The sequence below is a fragment of the Coturnix japonica genome, chromosome 1, assembly GCF_001577835.2.
Source record: "Coturnix japonica isolate 7356 chromosome 1, Coturnix japonica 2.1, whole genome shotgun sequence".
In the NCBI taxonomy this organism is placed as follows: Eukaryota; Metazoa; Chordata; class Aves; order Galliformes; family Phasianidae; genus Coturnix; species Coturnix japonica.
Genome location: NC_029516.1, coordinates 49,707,112 through 49,726,247, shown reverse-complemented (window position 1 = coordinate 49,726,247; position 19,136 = coordinate 49,707,112). Strand labels below are relative to the sequence as shown.

The following is a 19,136-nucleotide window of genomic DNA, read 5'->3' as shown; positions in this document are numbered from 1 at the left end:
CACACTGCAGTGAAAAAGCTTTGAAAGGGCAGAACTGTCCAGGTTTGGGCTTCAGTTTCCATACTGCCTTGAATCATTAAGTATCCCTAGAAGTTATATCCTCTACACTTTGGAGGTAACCTTTCGTATCAGAAAAAGTAATTTTTAAAATGCAACATTTTCTCTATAAACACAATCTTCCTTATTTATGTATAATGAACAGTATACTCTGTAGTCTGAACCAGTGATTGAGCACCTTGTGGGAAGGTAGGGCCAACCCAGGGGATCTCAGGTGCATGCAAAGCCAGGATCCACTCCTTCCCAGACCACATTTAGGTGTTCGTAGGGGAGGTAAGAGTATCTTGCTGGAGGTTCCTGACTTCTGGAGGCCTTCCAAAGGGAAGCATATTTTATCATTTGGTTAGTTGGTTGTTTTTTTCCCCCCTCTATGTTTCTGTGTCCACGGCTGCTGCATTTGGGCTTGTTCTCATTTGCTGCAGCCTAGAATTGTGCCACCCCACTATTATTGCTGTACTTTCCATCACATTAAAGCATTATAATACCCCATGTTTTTTTTTTTTTATGCATTGAAGAGGCTTGCACTAAAATAAGAACCCTCAGGCCACCAAGAAGTCCAAAACATTTCTAATGTGAACAGTAAGTCATCATGTGCATTGCTGAATTCTTGGTTTTCTATTGCCCAAAAACCTCTTAAGGCACTGTGGAAGTTGCTTCTCAGGCACAGACACCTGATCTTTATTGCATAAGGACAACCACATTTTAGAATTACTAATTTGCTTGGTAATAGCTCAGGGAACCTCCTATTGTTTGTTTATTCCCCAAGTATTTAATGTAGCCGTGTGCTCAGATTTGGTTAGGAGGTGTTAAAATTCCTCAGAGGGCGTTTTACTGGCTCAGTGAGAACATTAAGAACAGAGGCTGCCTTTCAGTGCTCAGAGCAGCGTGCCAGGGCTGATGGCAGCTCCAGAGCTGCTCTCATTCTGCTGCAGGTTGACAAGACAGAAGTTGAAATTCTGCTTAGTGCAGAGCTTCATGCAATTAAAAAAATACTTGAGGCCTTGCAAGATAGAGGAGGAGGACAGTTTTCTTAATTAATATATCTTTGTTGGTCCAAGCCAGATTGTAATTTCATGCAGCATACTGCTGTATTTTTGTAAAGCTTTCAGGAAAATAGTATTCCTCTTAAATAGACACCACTCACTGACTTTAACCCTCATTTAAAATTAATATACCAGTTTCATTAGTGCACAGTGTCGTGCCCAGATATTGTATGCTGCATTACATGAAGAATCAATCCTATGTGCCTATGGATATTCTGTACATAGGCAATCTACCTCAAAATACTTCTGTTTCTTTTTCCTGGTGCTGCCACTCATAAATACATACCAGACCCAAACATGAAAATCTCAAACACAGAATTTCAAATGAGATTAATACAAATACACGTGTGCACTTGTCCCCCGGCTTACGAAGCTCAAGTCTCACTGAAATTAAAGAAATTTTTGCCTTGGATTTCAATGGAACCAAATTATAAATCTATTTCAATAACACTTCAAGAATATGTATTTCTTACAGGGAAAATAAAAATAAATAATTGTGCTGTTCAAGTTAGGAAATTAAATAAAAACAAACTAAAACAGTTTCTTTGCTTCCTTATATCTAGAAACCCTGAACTGTTTTGTTTGGACAGAATCAGATAGAGAAGCTGCAGATCATAATCCTGGCTACTCATACTATTTAAAATATCCTACCCTAAAGTTTTTTAGAAATAACTGCATATCCAGTGAATCTGTCCTTTGTTTTAGTACGAAGTCTATTTGGGGTCAATAATAACTAAATCATACTGCTGCTAATTGCATGTCATAATAATAACTTATTTACCATAAATATTTCATTTACATGACATTCAGGGGACAGAGCACCTGGGTACAGGTGGGAACAGTGTGAAGACAGTGCTAAATATTGCTGCTGTAAATCTTCATAGAGCAGTGCAAATAAATTCAGTTTTATCATTTTGGGAAGAATTCCAAAGTTTGCAGGCAACCTGAAAAACTCTTGTTAAAATGCCACAAAGAATTCATGCTTGCATTACAAATTTACTGCAGACAATGTGGAATAACATAAACTGAGCAACAGATAAAAGCTTTCATCATTACTTTTATATTTACATTAAATGTTCTGTAATTTACTCCAGCTTTCTGTAATGCTTTACTTCTACTCTTGCCATTTCCCAACCCTCTTTGTCTCCGTTTTAAACACCAGAAACAAAACACAGATCTTGAAGTTGATTAAAAATCTATTTTAGTCCACTTTGAAATGTGTCAAGTCTGAGTACAAATATTCCTTTTCCTTGAGAACTGGGTCATGTACAGTCATACAACTCCATCAGGCTGAGAGGTAAATAGTTTCAAATGTAAGGGTTAATGCAAGAATGCTCTCTGTGAAAATGTTAAACCTGCTGTAATGGCTGGTATGCAGAACCACAATAACCACTACTAGAAAAATGTTACAATAATGAAAATAGAGAAAAGAATCTAGCTAAATATTTTCAGAAGGTGTCAAAAAACATGGGGTTCCAAATTGTAAATCTGTCACAACCCGTAAGGATTTATAGTGTGCAATACCATTACTTGGTTTCAAATCTCAAATAGCCTGCCGTAGCTAAAGACTGAAGGGAAAGAAGGGAAAATAATCTATTAAAGCAATAGGGGGGGGAAAAAATGAAGCTGTATGTCTGCTTTTCTACATGAAAAATTAAGAAAATTAGATGTGGCCTTGTAGAGTTCAAAGGAAATACGTGACTCTAAAACGGAATGCTCTGATCAGGCCTTAATTTACAAAAATGAACTTTGCACGTGTATTTGTTCCAGTACCAGTCCTGAACAACCATGTGATCTGAAAGCCCTGCCCTAATGCCTCAACTTGGAACTTCCCCATTTCTTTCACCTTACTCTATCTTTGCTTCAGAAGAAAAGGTTTGTAGCCCTGAATGTATTGTGGCTGTAGATCTGAGTACAGGAGGACTATAGGGATTTCATATGGATTTGTCTTGAGCTTGACTCCCATTTGAAATCTATTATTGGCTGAAATCACACTTCAGTCTACAGTAAAGGCACTGACAGGGACTCTTTCACCCCAAAACTGTTTTCATTAAGCTTATAAGGACTTCATATCCCTGACAAAGAATGGCATTTCTTCCTTGGGAGAACGCAGTGTAAAGCAAGCAGTAAGGCTGGAAACTAGGAATGGCAGAGAAGAAAATGAGAAGTAATAGTTCTGTAATTTTTACTATGACATTCTTACATGCAAAATGTGCAACTTTTGAAGTAATGCTCTACAGAAAGAGTATAAAATTCTCATATAAAATTAAAATCATAGCAGACTTCATGACCTATAGTTATTGGAATAGCAATAAATAGACAGACAATTTGGAACATCAAAATCATGACTTTCTCAAGGACTTTTTGGCAATAATGCTGTTAGTATTTTAAAACTACATTGGTAACATTTTAGAAGCACTATATATATGTTGAACATACGGATATTTCCACCATATTTTGATTGTGTAATGTGAGCATCTTGTTGCTTTTTTATAGTAAAATGAAACATTCCAGTTAATTTAGCCAAGTTTTAGCTTAAAAACGGCTGAGGATTTAGTAAAAACATTTCATTTTATACTACGAACTTCTAGGACAAATTGTTTCATTTTACGACATTAATATTTCAGAAGGCATCTTTCAGAAACTGCTACTGCTAAGGTGTGGACAACTCACTGTGGGCAGTAGCCCACAAAATAATGTAACAGTGTTTGACAACTGATGCAATTACAATTTCTCGTACATTGATCACTGATCCCTGTTACACTAACTTTAATTAAAAATTCACCAAGTGATAACATTCCTATTACCTTTTTAACTGCATTAACTAAAACAGGATCCTGAACCATTTTGAGAAACCACTGTGGGAAATTTCTTTGAGAGTTTTCTTAATGTATTCTTTATTCATAAATACTACTTTTCCATCTCTCCATTTCGCCTCTAGTTGATTAAAATGATGGGGGTTTTAGATGCAGAGGTGCCAAGAAGCATGCAGAAGACTGCAAAATGGATGACTGGAAAGTAATGTAGTCAAGTATCTTCTGAAAAGCACTTACAATACGGATACATGTCTACAAGCTATATGCATGTGGAGATAAGTAGTTGCTTCATAACTGTGCTGAAAGCCTGTAATAACACATCTTTTTCACTTATTCATGGGATTTCAGCATTCAGATAATATATGGTTTTCTTCAAGAACTTAATTTTACCTATGTGAGCATTTTCAAATTGTATTTTTTCTTACCTGTAGCAGAGCTGCAAACAAATATACTGCTATGAAGATTGGAGTTAGGGAAGTATGGCCACTTTTCATTAAATGGATAGTGTACAAGAAAATTAGATGACCAGGAATCACCAGAAGAAGCAGAACTTGGGCTGATTTGTTGTTTACTCCTACAATTAAAATAATAACAATAATAAATAAATAAATAAATAAATAAACGAAATTTAGTTAAGCTTTTCAATTTCTATACCACATTCTTATTGATTTTAATGTTGGAAGAAGTTTTGGCCTATAGCATTTGCTATTGTGGAATAGCATGCATAAAACAGAAGGTGCAAGCTGTGTGCTTTCAATCGGTGCATTTCATCTATTTGTGTTCTGTACCTAAGTAATATTGTCTAGTTTTTTTTTGGTGCTCCAAAAAAAAACTAGAGCCCTCCTAGGAAAGAGGATGTTTTGGATACCATATTCAAGCCATCTTCAAATGTACCTCATACGTCTAAAAATTCCACACTATTTTCACATCTGTCCCAATGCATTTCATAAATATGGCAGTGTAATACGTGCAATTAAATGTCAAGTTTCTCTACAGTTAGTAGATTATTAGGAAAGGGGGAAGCACAGAGACAAAAATAAGCTCTGAAGAAAGCATGTAGAAAGAAAATGGCAAATGTGGAATGGAAAACAGGGACTAGGATATTAATGATATAAAAAGTTTGATCTGAAGACTGATTTGAATTCTGGAGTTAAAAAACAACGGCTAGAAAGGAAACAAGGAAACTTCTTCTAAGTGGGTATCATCAGTGTCCTGCCTGATTGGTCCCTGTCTTTGATTCCAGCCAGAGTTGCGCTTTTCTCCCTGATACTCTCTATGCATCCCCTCCCGCAAGCTGTTTCTTGTGGTTCCTATGTGTAAATAGGTGCAGGCAATGGAAACTAGCCAGACCTTTGCTGCCTTTGAATTGCATTGGAGTCTCTCACTGGGGTTATAGTCATACAGGGAGGAAAATAGGAAATATAAGACACAAGTTTTAACAATGAAGTGACTAATACATACCTGTACCGTAATAGGTTCTGCATGGATAATAGCAACCCTTGGCTTCTTCTGGCAGCTCTCCAGGAATACTATGCAAATGGAGGTAGGTAGAAATTCTGCTAGCTTGAATAGCTACTAGATTACCACCAATACCTGAAATGCAAAACAGACCAACTGGAAATACAAAACAGACCAACTGGTAAATTTTTTTTTTCTATTAGTAAGTAATATCTGCAAAATATGCCTTCCCCCCCCTCCCTTCGCCCCCCCCGGAAGCTTTTTAGATCTGAGAAGATATAATTAGGTGGAAGTCATGCATGTCTTGTCTCTGGTTAAGCAGGAGAAAGGACTCTGTTATTGTAGTTGAACTAATTTGTATATCTGATGCTTGGGGCTTTGGTCACAGAACATGTGTCTGTCATCACCAGAAGAACCTATCTGCCAAATCTCTTTGGGGACCATAATGTGTTTAGGACAAAGACCTGATACTAAGAACATAAAGACAATTTTCTGCCTCACCACATCTTTAAGACGATTTTTAGTAGAATCTAACAAAGGAGTAAATGTCTTAACAAAGGGTTTCCAATAAAAATCAGGAAGTAAGGAATTAGGAAGAAGTCATGGAGTTTGCAGAAAGGACAGTTTATCAAACCTACCTTCCTCTTCCCAGCCAGGAGGTATAGGGAAAAATTGTGAACTATGAAAATGTTGATTCAGTTTTTGCTATGTAAATTACAATAACAGATATCTTTTTTTTCAGCAAACTACAGAAACAGAGGTAAAATAAAGGATGCACATAAACTATAAAGGGATTTGAACAAGATAAAAAATGATCTAAGTAGAGCCCAAAGTCTATCTTTTGAATAAGAACAATTATTGTGATACTTCTGACTAATGAGGATAAGTTGAGGAAAGGAAGACAGAAGTTAAATGAAGGATCAATGCACTACATTTGGATGGGGATCAGATAATTTCTGTGACTAAACTACAAAAAAACTGTCATGTAAAACTGCATTTAAATAAAGCTACAAAGCTCAGGATGATGCCATATGATGAGAAAATAAGAAACAGTTTCTGCTTTTAAAAGAGGTGATAAAAGCTATCTAGGTAATTGTAGGCCAGCTAGCGCTGCAACAACTGGTATATTCAATTAGTTACTCTTCTCCTGCTATTCTCATCTTTTAAAGCATTATAAGAAGAAATAAAAGATAAAAGAAGGCAGAGATATCTTCCAAGGTATGTTTTGAGGCTTGTAGCAATGAAACCATATAAGACGTTGGCACAAAAACTGGCTTGAAGTATTTCCTAGGATATAGGCAATTTCCTCTTGTGACTGATAATTATCTGCTGTAACAAACTCAGACAAACAGAAATGTGATGGATTATCTGGACATCTTTACCTCATTAATAGAAGAAGAAACTAAAAGAAAACAATCAAGGAAAATGGAAATTCAACCATTTGAAATGGTAATATATCTGGCTAAGCAACAGAGACGTAGATATTTTTAAACTCAGAGAACCTCACAGGATACACCACTGACAGCTCTCAAATAACTTTATGTGCTTTATGCAAGTGCAGTATAAAAAGCTTCTAGAATCCATATGCCCTGCTCAGTCTCAAGCCACTAACAATATATGATGATGGTCAGCAGCAGTCATACCATCCTTTAATTCTGTCCAACCATTCTTCCTCCTAACTATTTGTGAACCTTTGGGCCAATTTCAGCCACATTTGACAAAGGACTTCTTAAAGATAACAACTGTCTCCAAGTACAAAGGCTAACCAAAATGAAACCATGGCTAATCCTAGGTAAATAAAGACTCAAATCCATGTCCTCAGTGAGTCCAGGTAGTAATATGAGCTGTACATTTCTCAGTATAGGCGTGCCAGCTGCCCAGTCAGCACACAGCTTGGAGTGAGGCGTGATGCCTCTTGTTCAGCTAATAGTTAAGCGACACAGAAGATGATGTCAAAAGCAAAGGGAGAACTGAGAGAGTGTTGTGAGACATAGGTATTGCAAGGACATGAGGCCACAGAACACCGTGGGTAGAAAGGTGCTCTAAAAACACAGAGTATAAATCAACACGGAATAAGGTTTCATTATTCTGCTGATCAAATAATGACTTGAATAAAGCTGTGCTTGCATAAATGAATCACTTCCCTATATACAGAGATATTCAGGTGTTTTTTTTTTCCTCTTGCAGCAGTTACTATGCATGTGAAATTATCTCAGCAATACCAGATTAATAAGATCCCTACAAGAAGCACAAAAACAGATAAAACTGTGTAGGTTGACAAAATGTCAACACACACAATTGATGGCTTCTGAGCATCTTCTGAATGCATGTAACATACACAGTAACTGCTCACATGATGAAAATCTTTTCAGACGTACATATAGACTGTTTCCATGAATATTTAATTGAGAAAATTTGTTTTCTGGAAAATAGTACTGTAATCATCATAGCACGTAATTCATGACCAGCTTCCTTAGCTTCTCTTCATTCCCTTGAGAGCTATATCACAGAGGAAAATAATTGCTTTCCAAAGTAAAATCCTTCACCTGCATTCAGGATAGCCGGCGTGTTTAGCTTGAATGCAAGCTGCTACTTTACTCTGCCCGTATGAAAACACATTGTCTGCCAGAGTGTGAAGGATGTCATGCTGACTTACAACATTAAAAGAAAATTGAAGACCTCATCATTTTATTGAGTTGGTCAAGGGCTAAGCAAGAGTAAACACTTCTGAATTTTTTTTTCACGGTTCTTTTTTGTATAACAAGCACACAAAACCATATTTAAAGTAGAGCCAAAACCACATCATGTATTTGTGATTATGCCTCCAGACATGATTCTACTAATCATTATGTGGAAAAAGGCCTGTCTAATAGGAGTACCTGTGTTATTCTGAAACCCACATTGAAATCAATGCCTCTTAAAGAGTATATCAAAGAAGACCCATCTATCTTGACTCACATTAGCATTCTACAGGTAAAAAAAAAAAGATAAGTAAAAGGAAGCAGGATGAATGTTGCTGATGCATCCTAATCTGAGATCATCTAATGCTCTACGTAATACACCAGGCTGATGGTAGGGGGGGGTAATGGAGGACAAAAAGCTGACCTTGACCCAGCAATACTCCTTCATGGCAAAGGCAGACAACAGTATTCTGGCCTGCTCTAGGAACAGCATCATCACCAGGTGGAAGTGATGTTTCCCCTTAGCACTGGTGAGTACTGGGGACTCGTAGGCCCATCTTTAAGAGAAGCCTAAAAGACAACCTTATCCATGCAAACCATCCCATTTTAAAACTGAATGGTATGTGTTTGATTCAGCTCATACATAATTTATTTCCTAGGCATAATTTTAAAAGCGTTCCTTGACTGTCAAAAAATGAAAATATTCTGGAGCTAATTGTGATGTGGAAAGTAATCATTACTGAAATCTTGTAAAAAATGTATAATACTTAATAGTTAAGTATTATATGTAAATGTAAAAATACTTAAAAGAAAGAACTCACATCTATAACAGTAGAGATTATGAAGATTTGCTTGTACAGACTGGCAACTAAAAAGCAGTAGAACTGTCACCCAGTAATGAATCAGAATTAAATATGCAGAATCAAAATCCTTCTCCTTTTTCATAGCAAAATAAAAACTGAACTATTAAGTTCTCATTCAGTATAGGTGTGTTGTAATACTCCTACATGCTTTCCAATTCAAGATAAAGAAAAGCTAATGTGCTACCCAGACAATTTGCTCTAATACCATAAAGGTAGACTAATATCTTTGTAATTTGCAGAGGATATTTCAGAAACTCAACTAAGACAATGACTGGTGTCTAGTCAAAGTATTTCTTTGTTGTATGAAAGCTGAGAGTACAACCATCCGATAACAGAGCAAAATACATAAAGTTACTAAAAAAATACATATTATTTTTTGAGGAGGAGTGATTTCTGTATGTTTTCTTTCCACATTCTCATAACTTACAGGAAAAGATCTCTGAAAAGCCTGAAAGTAATTTCATTTTCCTACTAATTATACAATTGAAAAAAGGTATAATTTGGGGAATATATTGCATAAGCTCAACTTTCATCTCCATGCTGACACTCAGTAAGTTTTGTGTAAAATTTTCTCATACATGTTTTTGATATTCCTTGATCTACATTTATTTCCTCCCCATATCAAATACTCTTATAATATACACAGCCGAAGTGCAGAAATATTATAACCACTTGGTGTTACCCTTAAAGAGACTTGTTTCAATCCATATGTAAATGCAAGTTTTTCTATTTGGAGCCTACAAAATGGTTCTGATTTTCAGGCATATTCAGAATTAATTTGCAGAACCTCCACTCTACAAAATGCATAAAAATGGGGTGAGATCTATTGTTTGTCATTATGCAGAAACTCTCACAATGTTTTGTCCAAGCATAGAAGGGATATGAGAAGGGAAGTGGCTTTATCTAGTAACTGCACCTTAATTCATTTCTTCTGATTATTCTGAAGCATGTAATTGTTTAAAGTACTATCTTTTTCCTGCACAAAAGGAACTCAGTTACTTGCAAACTGCAGTTGCTCAGCCAAATTTGACATACTGTGATGCTGTGAGAAGATTTGCAAATTTTAACCTTCTCATCCATTGGAAAACGTGAAGATCGACTTTCGGTATCTAAGCTGAAGCACAGCCATGCTGGGTATAGTTATTTTCTTCATAACTTCAGTACATCAAACATACATCTAAAACTAAAATAGACTGCAAGTTTTGTGATGGCTAAAACCACAAAATGATCTATTTATTTTTAGAAGGCAGAGTTACAATTTAACCCAGCCAACTATAGAATTAAAAATAATTATTCATCTCAAGAAATGTGTTTAACAAGGGAAAAATGGAAAAATGGTTGTAAAATACTTCTGCCCAGCAGCAGTAAAGCTCACTATAAAATGTCTGTCTGCTTAAGAACTCTTTAATATTCTTGGCAAAAAAATTGTAGTTATTGTTAACAAGAGTAGGAGCCTTTGAGTTTGTTCAAATTCCAGACTAATATTTCTTAAACCAAAAGATACATGATTCCAAACCATATGTGACAGAAGTGACTTGTCCCACATCTAAGCATATGCAAACCACTTGGACAGGACCAGGTTAAAAGTCATTTAATGGCACATGCAAGAAGTCTAACACCTGCAGTGCAGGGCATACTGTCCAGTATTTCAAGATACCCAACGACTGGCACTGAAAATACCAGTGACAATTTGAGGTCACCAGTAGATTTGTATTGTCCTCACATTTTGGCTGCCATAATCCCAATGGGTTAAATTTTTTTCTTCAGGTTTCCTTGTGTGATAAGAGTGACAATGTCTAAAGAAGGAGAAGGAAAAATGCACCTCAAAAGCATTTTGAGAGGGAAACCCTTCGGCAACTTTCACTGCTTATGCTTACAACAAGAATTCCAAGGACAGGAAAGCACTTGTAGAGAAAGCTTTCAGCAACATTAATATTTTAAAGGCCATCTATTAAGTGGCCTAGCACACCTTTTAGGTTAGTAAATGAGTGTCAACAGATGTGTTTTTTTAACTGTAGGGTTAGGTTTCTCTTGTTACAGGCTGGGATAACAGCAAAGAACCTCAAATATATGGACACAAGAGGATAAACAACTAGCTGATGGCCCAGAAATTACTAGTTACTGAAGACGTTTAAACCTTGAGATCTGGGAAAAGACAGCTTTATGTGTAACAAGTGTGAAAAACCCAAATGAGCCACGGGACAAGGTACCTCTTGTGGCTTGGAAAACAACATTCCCAGGCACTGTGCAGCAGTCCAGGAGGGCAAACGTCAAAGGCTGAGCAGCCTTGAAACTCAGACATCTATAAAAATTCAGCACATAGAATAGGGGTGGTACAATAATCACAGCAATCAGCAGAGAATCTCTGTGGGACTGACACAGCTACAAACCTACTGCAATAGCCCCAGCTTTCCCTCTTTCCACCTGCCTAATTCAAGAATCTTTTGACCTGACAGCTAATCATCCAGAGCAATGTATAGCACATGGCTAGTTCATTTTCTCTCAAGACAGTTCAAAAGAATGCATGTACTGTTGCCTTGATTCTATTTATTAACTTATGAAAGAAAATAAGAAATAAAATGGGACATTTAACATTTTCTCTAGAGATATGTTTATAGTAAGCCGTCACTCCTAGCAGTTAAAGTGATTTACTTAAGTCTAATCATTAGCCAAAAACTGTAAAAAGGTAAAATATAAACACTCAGGCAACTCAGATTTCACAGCCAATTTATGTGAAAGAAGCCAACCTTGAAGAGCATGCAGTTTCTGCTTACAACAGCAGTCCATAACTGCTGTAAGGTAAAAGAATATCATCACTGCAACATCTGGTAGGAGCATGAGGCCTTAAGAAAGGTCTGAATCCTTGGGATCTCTATGCACTCACTGTAGAACAAGCAAATCTGTGGAGGAAATCCAGAACTCCAGTACTGTACTGGAGCACAGATATAAGTCTGATGGAAACCACTAAAAAACAATTTCTAGACAGTTGTTTGCATTTGTAATTGATGGATATCATCTAAGAAAGCGGGACCACTGGTAAGAGCTTTGAGTGCACCTGACTAACAAGAAGACAGGATCCTCTTCTATATGGAATTTATCTAGGGAGTAACCAAGGAAGACTATTATGAGAAAACTTGCAGGTGTAAAGCACTAAAAGCTGAAGATTGACATAGTTGCCCTGCTCTTCAGATATCTGGAAATCAAAATGGAACGATAATAAAAGTAGATGCAAATAGTTCTAAGTTAAAATGAATATAAAAGACAGACACAGGCAAGGGAGCACAAAAACTGAAGAGTAAAAATGAATTTGCAGTCAGCAAGGAAAAAAAGTGACAACACCAAAATGTTTCCTATTTCTCACATTCTCTATCATGCTTTAGTAGTTGTAAATAGGATCAAGACGCTCTCCTTGGGGGTTCAAATTAACAGTTGTTGACATCAAAATCAAAACATGCAATACAGCAGATCCTAATTTGCATAACAAACATTTACTGTAACAGACTTTTATCAAACGAAGGTGTGTCGATTGATGTCTTGTATTATACAATCCTGCCATAGTCTTACCATTGATTACCGGGGTATAAACAACAATTCCAACCAAGTTTGGGTCAGATACAGTTGTGTCCAGAATAAGGCCACCAATACTGAAAGACAATATTTAGAAAAAGGCAAACAGACACATCAGTTATTATTTCTAACTACTTTAGTAATCTCATCCTTGTAATATCTGCAAGTTGCAGTTCTCAGTTTATCTGATTAACCTTATTTACTTAACCTTATTTACTCGCTATGGCTACTGACTTAAATGTTACAATTGACTGACTGTATAACAGAGACAACAGAATTTCATGCAACTGCTCATCTTTTAAGATTCCTAGCTTTCATTTGACTAAATCACAGTTTTGATAAGAAGCTGAAGGAGATGAATAGTTCACCATTTTCTTCATTGATACGACACACTTCTGCTCAGCCATTTCTGCAGGGTATTGCTGCCTTCTCCATTCATTCCAAACCAGGACTTCATTGTGTGAATTTGGAAGATTAAAAATGATTCCAGCCCCATATTCTAGATGCTCCTTACATGTTGCTTTTAAGCAAAATCAGGTGCTAAATAGGATTTGTGGAGACACAGAGGCGAGCCAACAAGGCAAACCACAACAAATAGACTTACCTGCTTATAACCATGGCAGTTATAACAGGCTCCCATCCTGAATGGAGAACAGTTCTAGTAGCTGGGTGTTTGGCAGCTATGACAATCCCCATAGGAGTCAGAGCCAAAAAAAAGGCACCAACCAAAGGAGATACATAGTAATATGTTTCTGAAAAATAATACAGAGAAATAAGTGCTTTGCTCTCCAGGCACAATGCAAGTTGTATTCTACATCAAGCAGCTGAGAAATTTTAATAGTCTTTATCTCTACTGTTTTCACTGTGCATTCCCCTGCTGCATCAAATGGTTGATATAACATCTGCCATATGTGATCACTTTCATCCATCCCACCGAGGACTAAACTATCTGTGCAAAGTAGGAACCTTTGAAGAACGTTTTTGTATGATGCTTTATGATAAAAATGCAATAAAGATGTGGGATATAAAACATTATTTTATTACACATATACTGAAAGAACAACACAAAAAAAGGAACTGAACATATTGAAAATGTACTTTGTATTATATACAGATTCATGTGTAAACCTCCTTCTTGCCAAAGCACAGATAATACGCTAATCTTCCCCAGCACAGCACATCTAAAATGATGCAAGCACAAGGTGTAATATTGAAACATTCTTATCGGTAGTTCAGTTGCTTTATAACCTGTCTGCAAGACTGGAAATTCACAGCCATAATTCCACTGCCTGCACCCATCCGTCAGAACTGCATCATATTTCATAGAAACACAAACACAAATACCATTAACTGAGTACCATCATAAAACAGAACTAATAATGCAGAGAGCTGTCTCCACGGAAAGATTAATACATTTTTCAGCTTAGTTCAGCCTTAGAGTCCCCTCCGCTCAGAAGCCATCACAGTGATCCAGAACTTCCTAATTCAACAGTGTGGAAAATTTATCTTCAAGGCCAATATATACATTGCTCATAAAAACACCTCCCTTTTTCATATATTACTTTTATGAGAAATGTGACAGTGTATTTAATATTAAACACATTTCGTCTAAATTGACAGAATTTGGACAAATATACTGTAAAATATATTTTAAGTTAACGGGCTGAAGTAATTCACATAGAACACATAAACTCTTCAACAAAGAAAAACACCTAGTGTATATATATAAACATTCCCACCCAAGCATTATGGCTTATTACAAAGCTTGCAAATTCAAGCAATTACTACTTTGATGTTATCATGGTGGAGGGAAGGAGGGAGGGAGGGAGGGAGGGAGGGAGGGAGGACAACTAAAATTACTCCAGGGAGAATCACTGCAGTATTTTTAGATGTTACTATCCTTCTGCATTGACTGGTAACAACCTCTGCAGCAGAGCTGGCACAAGAGACTAAGATTCCTATCACTGTGTAAGCTAAAGTAGAAAGCTATCAGAATGAGAAAGAGACAAAGCCCAAACAAGAAGTAATTTTCCATTCCTTTTCTAGCTGTTTTACAATATATCATCTCCTTCCTTTGTAGTGCCTTTTCCTCAGTCTTTTCTCCTCTTTCCTCTCCCTTTATGTCTGTTCCCCTCACATGTACCCAAGCTGAGGCATTCCCATACACCAGAGCCACAATAACTGATTGAAAGGTCAGAATGAGAAAATAGTTCTAAGGTAGGACCCCTCTGTTGTCAATCAAGGAAACAAAAACCACTTAGCAGCAGAACAGAGATGCAGTGTTGAGTCTTATCCTAATTATTCACTGGTTTTTGAAAGTCTCTCACCCGCTCATCAGTAGTAGTCCATTGTAGTTTTATGACAAAATTTTTACCAACATAAAAACATTAAAGTTCACATTAAGAGAGGGCTGTCAAGACTACTCAGCAATAGCTTAAATCTCCTCTGAGTCAACAGGTGAGAGGAGTTTTTTTTTCTGGCTTCATTTTAGTGTTTCTATATATTTTAATATGAACAAAAGTATCAATTTTATCATGGAGAAGAATACAGTGAAAAATTTATACCTGATGCCTTTGAATGGAGATAGACATAGACCTGATTATAAAAGCTACCAAGTGTTACAATGCTGTATCATAAGCCTCTCTCTGAAAAGAAAAGCCATGCTAGAATACAGCTCCCAGCAAGACCAGAGGAACTACTCAGCTCATTGTAACTCTCAGAAACTGCACGTAGGACTTTCCTTTAGCTATGGGACACTCTACTGGTAGAACAGCTTACTACAAAATCTTAGGAGACAGTAACCTCCAGATACATCCCAGTCGTATTCAATCCACAGAGAAATAACAAATGATTCTACAGTAGCTGGAGAAAGGGAAACGGAATAACTGACTCCCCTAACGAGCCCTAAGAGGGCTCATTTATCTCCACTTTTGATACCCTTGTAACGTTCAGCTCACGTGGCAGATGTAATCCTGCTCAGTCTGTTCTGGTGGCTCCACTATGGAAATCGTGACATCTACTAGAGAAATATAACTCCTAAAAACACTCAACAATTAAGTTGAGCCTGTGAGCCTGAATAAATAAAGAAGGAGGAAGGAGAGAAAATAAAAGGTTCCCAACCAAGCTCTTATTGATCTTCATTTATTTTAAGCCACGAACACAAATGACGAGCGAGACGGCCCCAGCAGGCGCCAAGGGCGGGCCTGGAGCGCTCCCTAGCGGCAGCTCCGCCCGCTGCTGGAACGGGGAGCACGGCCCGAAGGACGCGCTCCTCCGCGAGAAATTCCTTTCCCCTGGCTATGTAACTACGTAGCAACGCGTTAGCAGGAGTCGTAACGTTATGCAATACGTACAATGCGCACTAATTACAAAGTGCACAAATTTGCATCATAATGATCGAGGCAGTTCAACACCTTCAATGCAAATGGACAATTCAACACGGCTCTGGGAAGCAAATAATTGACAGTGTGTGGGAATGCAAGAAACCTGGATTCTCCCTCCCTGCCTTATCCCCCACCAGCCCCACACGAAAGAGGCTTCTAGGGATACATAAACCTAGGAACATACTCACCAAGGCAAGAATAAAGACCCTGACTTATCCATGCTAGAATGGCTAGAGTAATAAGATCTCCAAAGCTTGCTGCTATAGGAGTGGCAACATTGTCAGGATTAATACCAGTCTTCTTTGATCCAACAATAACTCCAACCATTATTATTCCTAGATAAGAAAGAAGAAAGTACAGTGATGGTATCTACTGTTGTAATCACTTAGGAAATTTCAAGATAATGGTAACTGGAAACCCAGTGATTACGTCTTTGCTTTTGTCCCTCCCACTTGACCGACTTACTGCAGGCTAAATTAGGAGCTTACATCCAGAGAAGCTGCCTCCAGAATCACATCCCCAGAAATTCTCAACAGGACTGAAATGTTCCTGTCTGATTTCCAAAGCGCCTGTCTCATGCATACCCTACCAGGTAAAATCTAACAGACATATTTTGTTTTAGACATGCTGAGGAGGTCAGAAAATCAAATCTTGACAGATGTTTGTAACATTCACGCTTATGTGGAAACTGCAACTGCGTTTCAGATGCTTTAGACCCTATTGGACCTAATTTTTTAATGAACAGCAGCATAATATGCACTCAGCATGCACAAAGAATTAAAAAGCTATAAAAAGTAACATATATACTTCTTTTACCTTGTAAAAGAGAAGCTATGAATGCAGTTGCTACACTGCTAGAACACAGAAGGATTGAATGACTGAAGCTGTATTTGCCTTCTGGAATCCAGCCCAGTATAACTGCTGCCACTGCTGCCAGAAAACCAACTACTGTTGCCTGAACCTGGAAAAGTAAAAGAAGGAAAACCATTGTTTTTTAGTGACGAGTGACTCCTAAAATAAATGATAGTCTTAAGACTGCAGAATCATTGTCTGTTATTCTTTCCTCCACATTTATTTGCAAGCTGTAAATGGAGCATGCCCCACTCATCTACTTTGTGAAGACAATGATGACTCCGGTTGATCAAGAAGAAAAATCCCATGCTAACAGGAAAGGTTTAACCACATTTCACAGACTGAAGAATAACAGAAGTCAGATTAGGGAAAAGAGCTGAGGAATTACAAGGAGCAAAAGGTGAAATGCTTCAAGAGCTCCCTAAGCCTCTTAAAACAATGAAGTCACAGCATAAACTTTTCACTTATTCTTGAGTATGCTGCTTTGTAAACACAGAAAATGAAACAGTCCTTAAGATTAAGAAATAGTTCTTGGGAGAACAAACACTGCTTTCCTCAAATGAACAAACTACTTAAGTTTACCACTTAATATTGCTTGCTACCCAAAAGCTCCATCACATACTTCTTTAAACAACGAATCCAATGAAAATAAAGTATGGAAAATATTTCAGAGGTCAAATTCCTTAGAACTGTTCTTTCAAAAAAATTAAAAGGAAGTATCCTTGCTACAGGCCCAAAGAATACTTTACCTTTTCTTGTGATAAATACAAGCTACTATTGCTTTAGAGAACTACGCAGCACTATAAAAGATCAGTCACAAAAAGCACTGCATGTTAAGTATAAGACAATATAGTAGCATTTGCTTCCTGTTAACATTGTCTGTCTCCTACCTGTCCACATTTGTGATGAGTTTTTTAAATAACTTCATTCACTTATGAAAGTTAATAAAAAATCGATCACATTTACCTGTTTTAAGGCCAAATTGCCAATTATTAAGTTCCACTTCTCAATGGGAGAATCCATTTTTCCAATATTTACCTGTCAAAATATAAGAGAATTTCAGACGTTTGGGTTTAAAATTATATTACTTTGAAAATTCATTAACAAGGCAGAAACCCACAAATAGTTCAACTCTCATTGCAATAAGAGACATTTTGAAATCAGTTATAACTGCATTGTGCTTTTTCAAGTTAAACATTCCTGTTGCATTAAAATTATATTTAAACCATCTATCCTAAAGTAGCTAAGCTCAGTGCAGCTTTACATGCTAACTTGTTTAACATTAGCTTATTGTACAAGGTACACTAGCTGCCTTGTGCTCCAGGAATGTCCAGGCACCACCAGTGATTAGATCAGTGGCTGAAAGGGAAAGTTCTCACTGTTCAGTCACCATAAGCTAAGCTTGTTGCTGCAGCCTTTAAATTCTATAAGCCAATCAAAAACTGCACAGGAATACAGTCTATGGGCACAAACGTTCTTATATAAGTGTATTAATTGACTGCAATAGAACTACTTGTATAGAGACATTGGAAGTGATTAGAGAAGATGATAAACCACATCTCATTGCCTTCTGAGTTCTAAGTTTTCATTTAACTAATTTTTAAAGTACTTTATATTTCTCTATAAATCTTAATGCATATTTTTTTCCTCTTTTGATAATTTCTGATTGGTTTTACTTCTTTTCCATTTCGTTCCATCTGCACTGTCATTATGGTGTTCAAAATACAGTTAAAGCTCCACAGAGAGGTGACTGTCCCTCTCTACTCTGCCCTTGCGAGGACCCATCTGGAGTACTGTCTGGGGCCCCCATTACAAGAAAGACAGGGAGCTGCTGGAGAGGGTCCAGAGGAGGGCCACAAAGATGGTCAGAGGGCTGGAGCACCTCCCCCTCTTCAGCAAAGACAGGCTGAGGGAGATGAGCTTGTTCAACCTGGAGAAGAGAAGGCTGCAGGGTGACCTCAGTGTAGCCTTCCAGTAGCTCAAGGGAGCCTACAAACAGGAGTCAACTCTCCTATCCCAGGCTGGATGTGGCTCTGGGCAGCTTGGTCTGGTGGTTGGTGACCCTGCACATAGCAGGGGGATTGAAACTAGGTGATCATTATGGTCCTTTTCAGCCCAGGCCATTCTATGATTCTTTACAAGGGTAGATAACAGCAGGACAAAAGGAAATGGTTTTAAGCTGAGGGAGGGAAGATTTAGGTTGGATATCAAGGAGAAGTTCTTTACAGAGAGAGTGCTGAGGTGCTGACACAGGCTGCCCAGAGAGGCTGTGGATGCCCCATCCCTGGAGGTGTTCTAGGCCAGGTTGGATGGGGCTCTGGGCAGCCTGGTCTAGTATAAGATACGGAGGCTGGTTGCCCTGCCTATGGTAGGGGGCTTGGAGCTTCATGATCCTTAAGGTCCCTTCCAACCCATG

The 19,136-nt window shown here is 37.6% G+C and overlaps 1 protein-coding gene across 4 annotated transcripts in view; it reads right to left on the bottom strand.

The window, feature by feature from the left end:
- Window positions 1-19,136, bottom strand: part of SLC41A2 (solute carrier family 41 member 2) — a 39,808-nt gene that overhangs the window by 5,994 nt on the left and 14,678 nt on the right. For all 4 annotated transcript variants that reach the window (XM_015864568.1, XM_015864580.2, XM_015864576.2 and 1 more), the window contains 7 exons: window positions 17,687-17,758; window positions 16,685-16,829; window positions 16,057-16,203; window positions 13,090-13,237; window positions 12,483-12,562; window positions 5,378-5,509; window positions 4,342-4,490 (listed from right to left, as the gene is read on the bottom strand). In XM_015864568.1, the coding sequence (XP_015720054.1) occupies window positions 4,342-4,490; window positions 5,378-5,509; window positions 12,483-12,562; window positions 13,090-13,237; window positions 16,057-16,203; window positions 16,685-16,829; window positions 17,687-17,758 (873 nt within the window). The remainder of the gene's footprint in view (window positions 1-4,341; window positions 4,491-5,377; window positions 5,510-12,482; window positions 12,563-13,089; window positions 13,238-16,056; window positions 16,204-16,684; window positions 16,830-17,686; window positions 17,759-19,136) is intronic.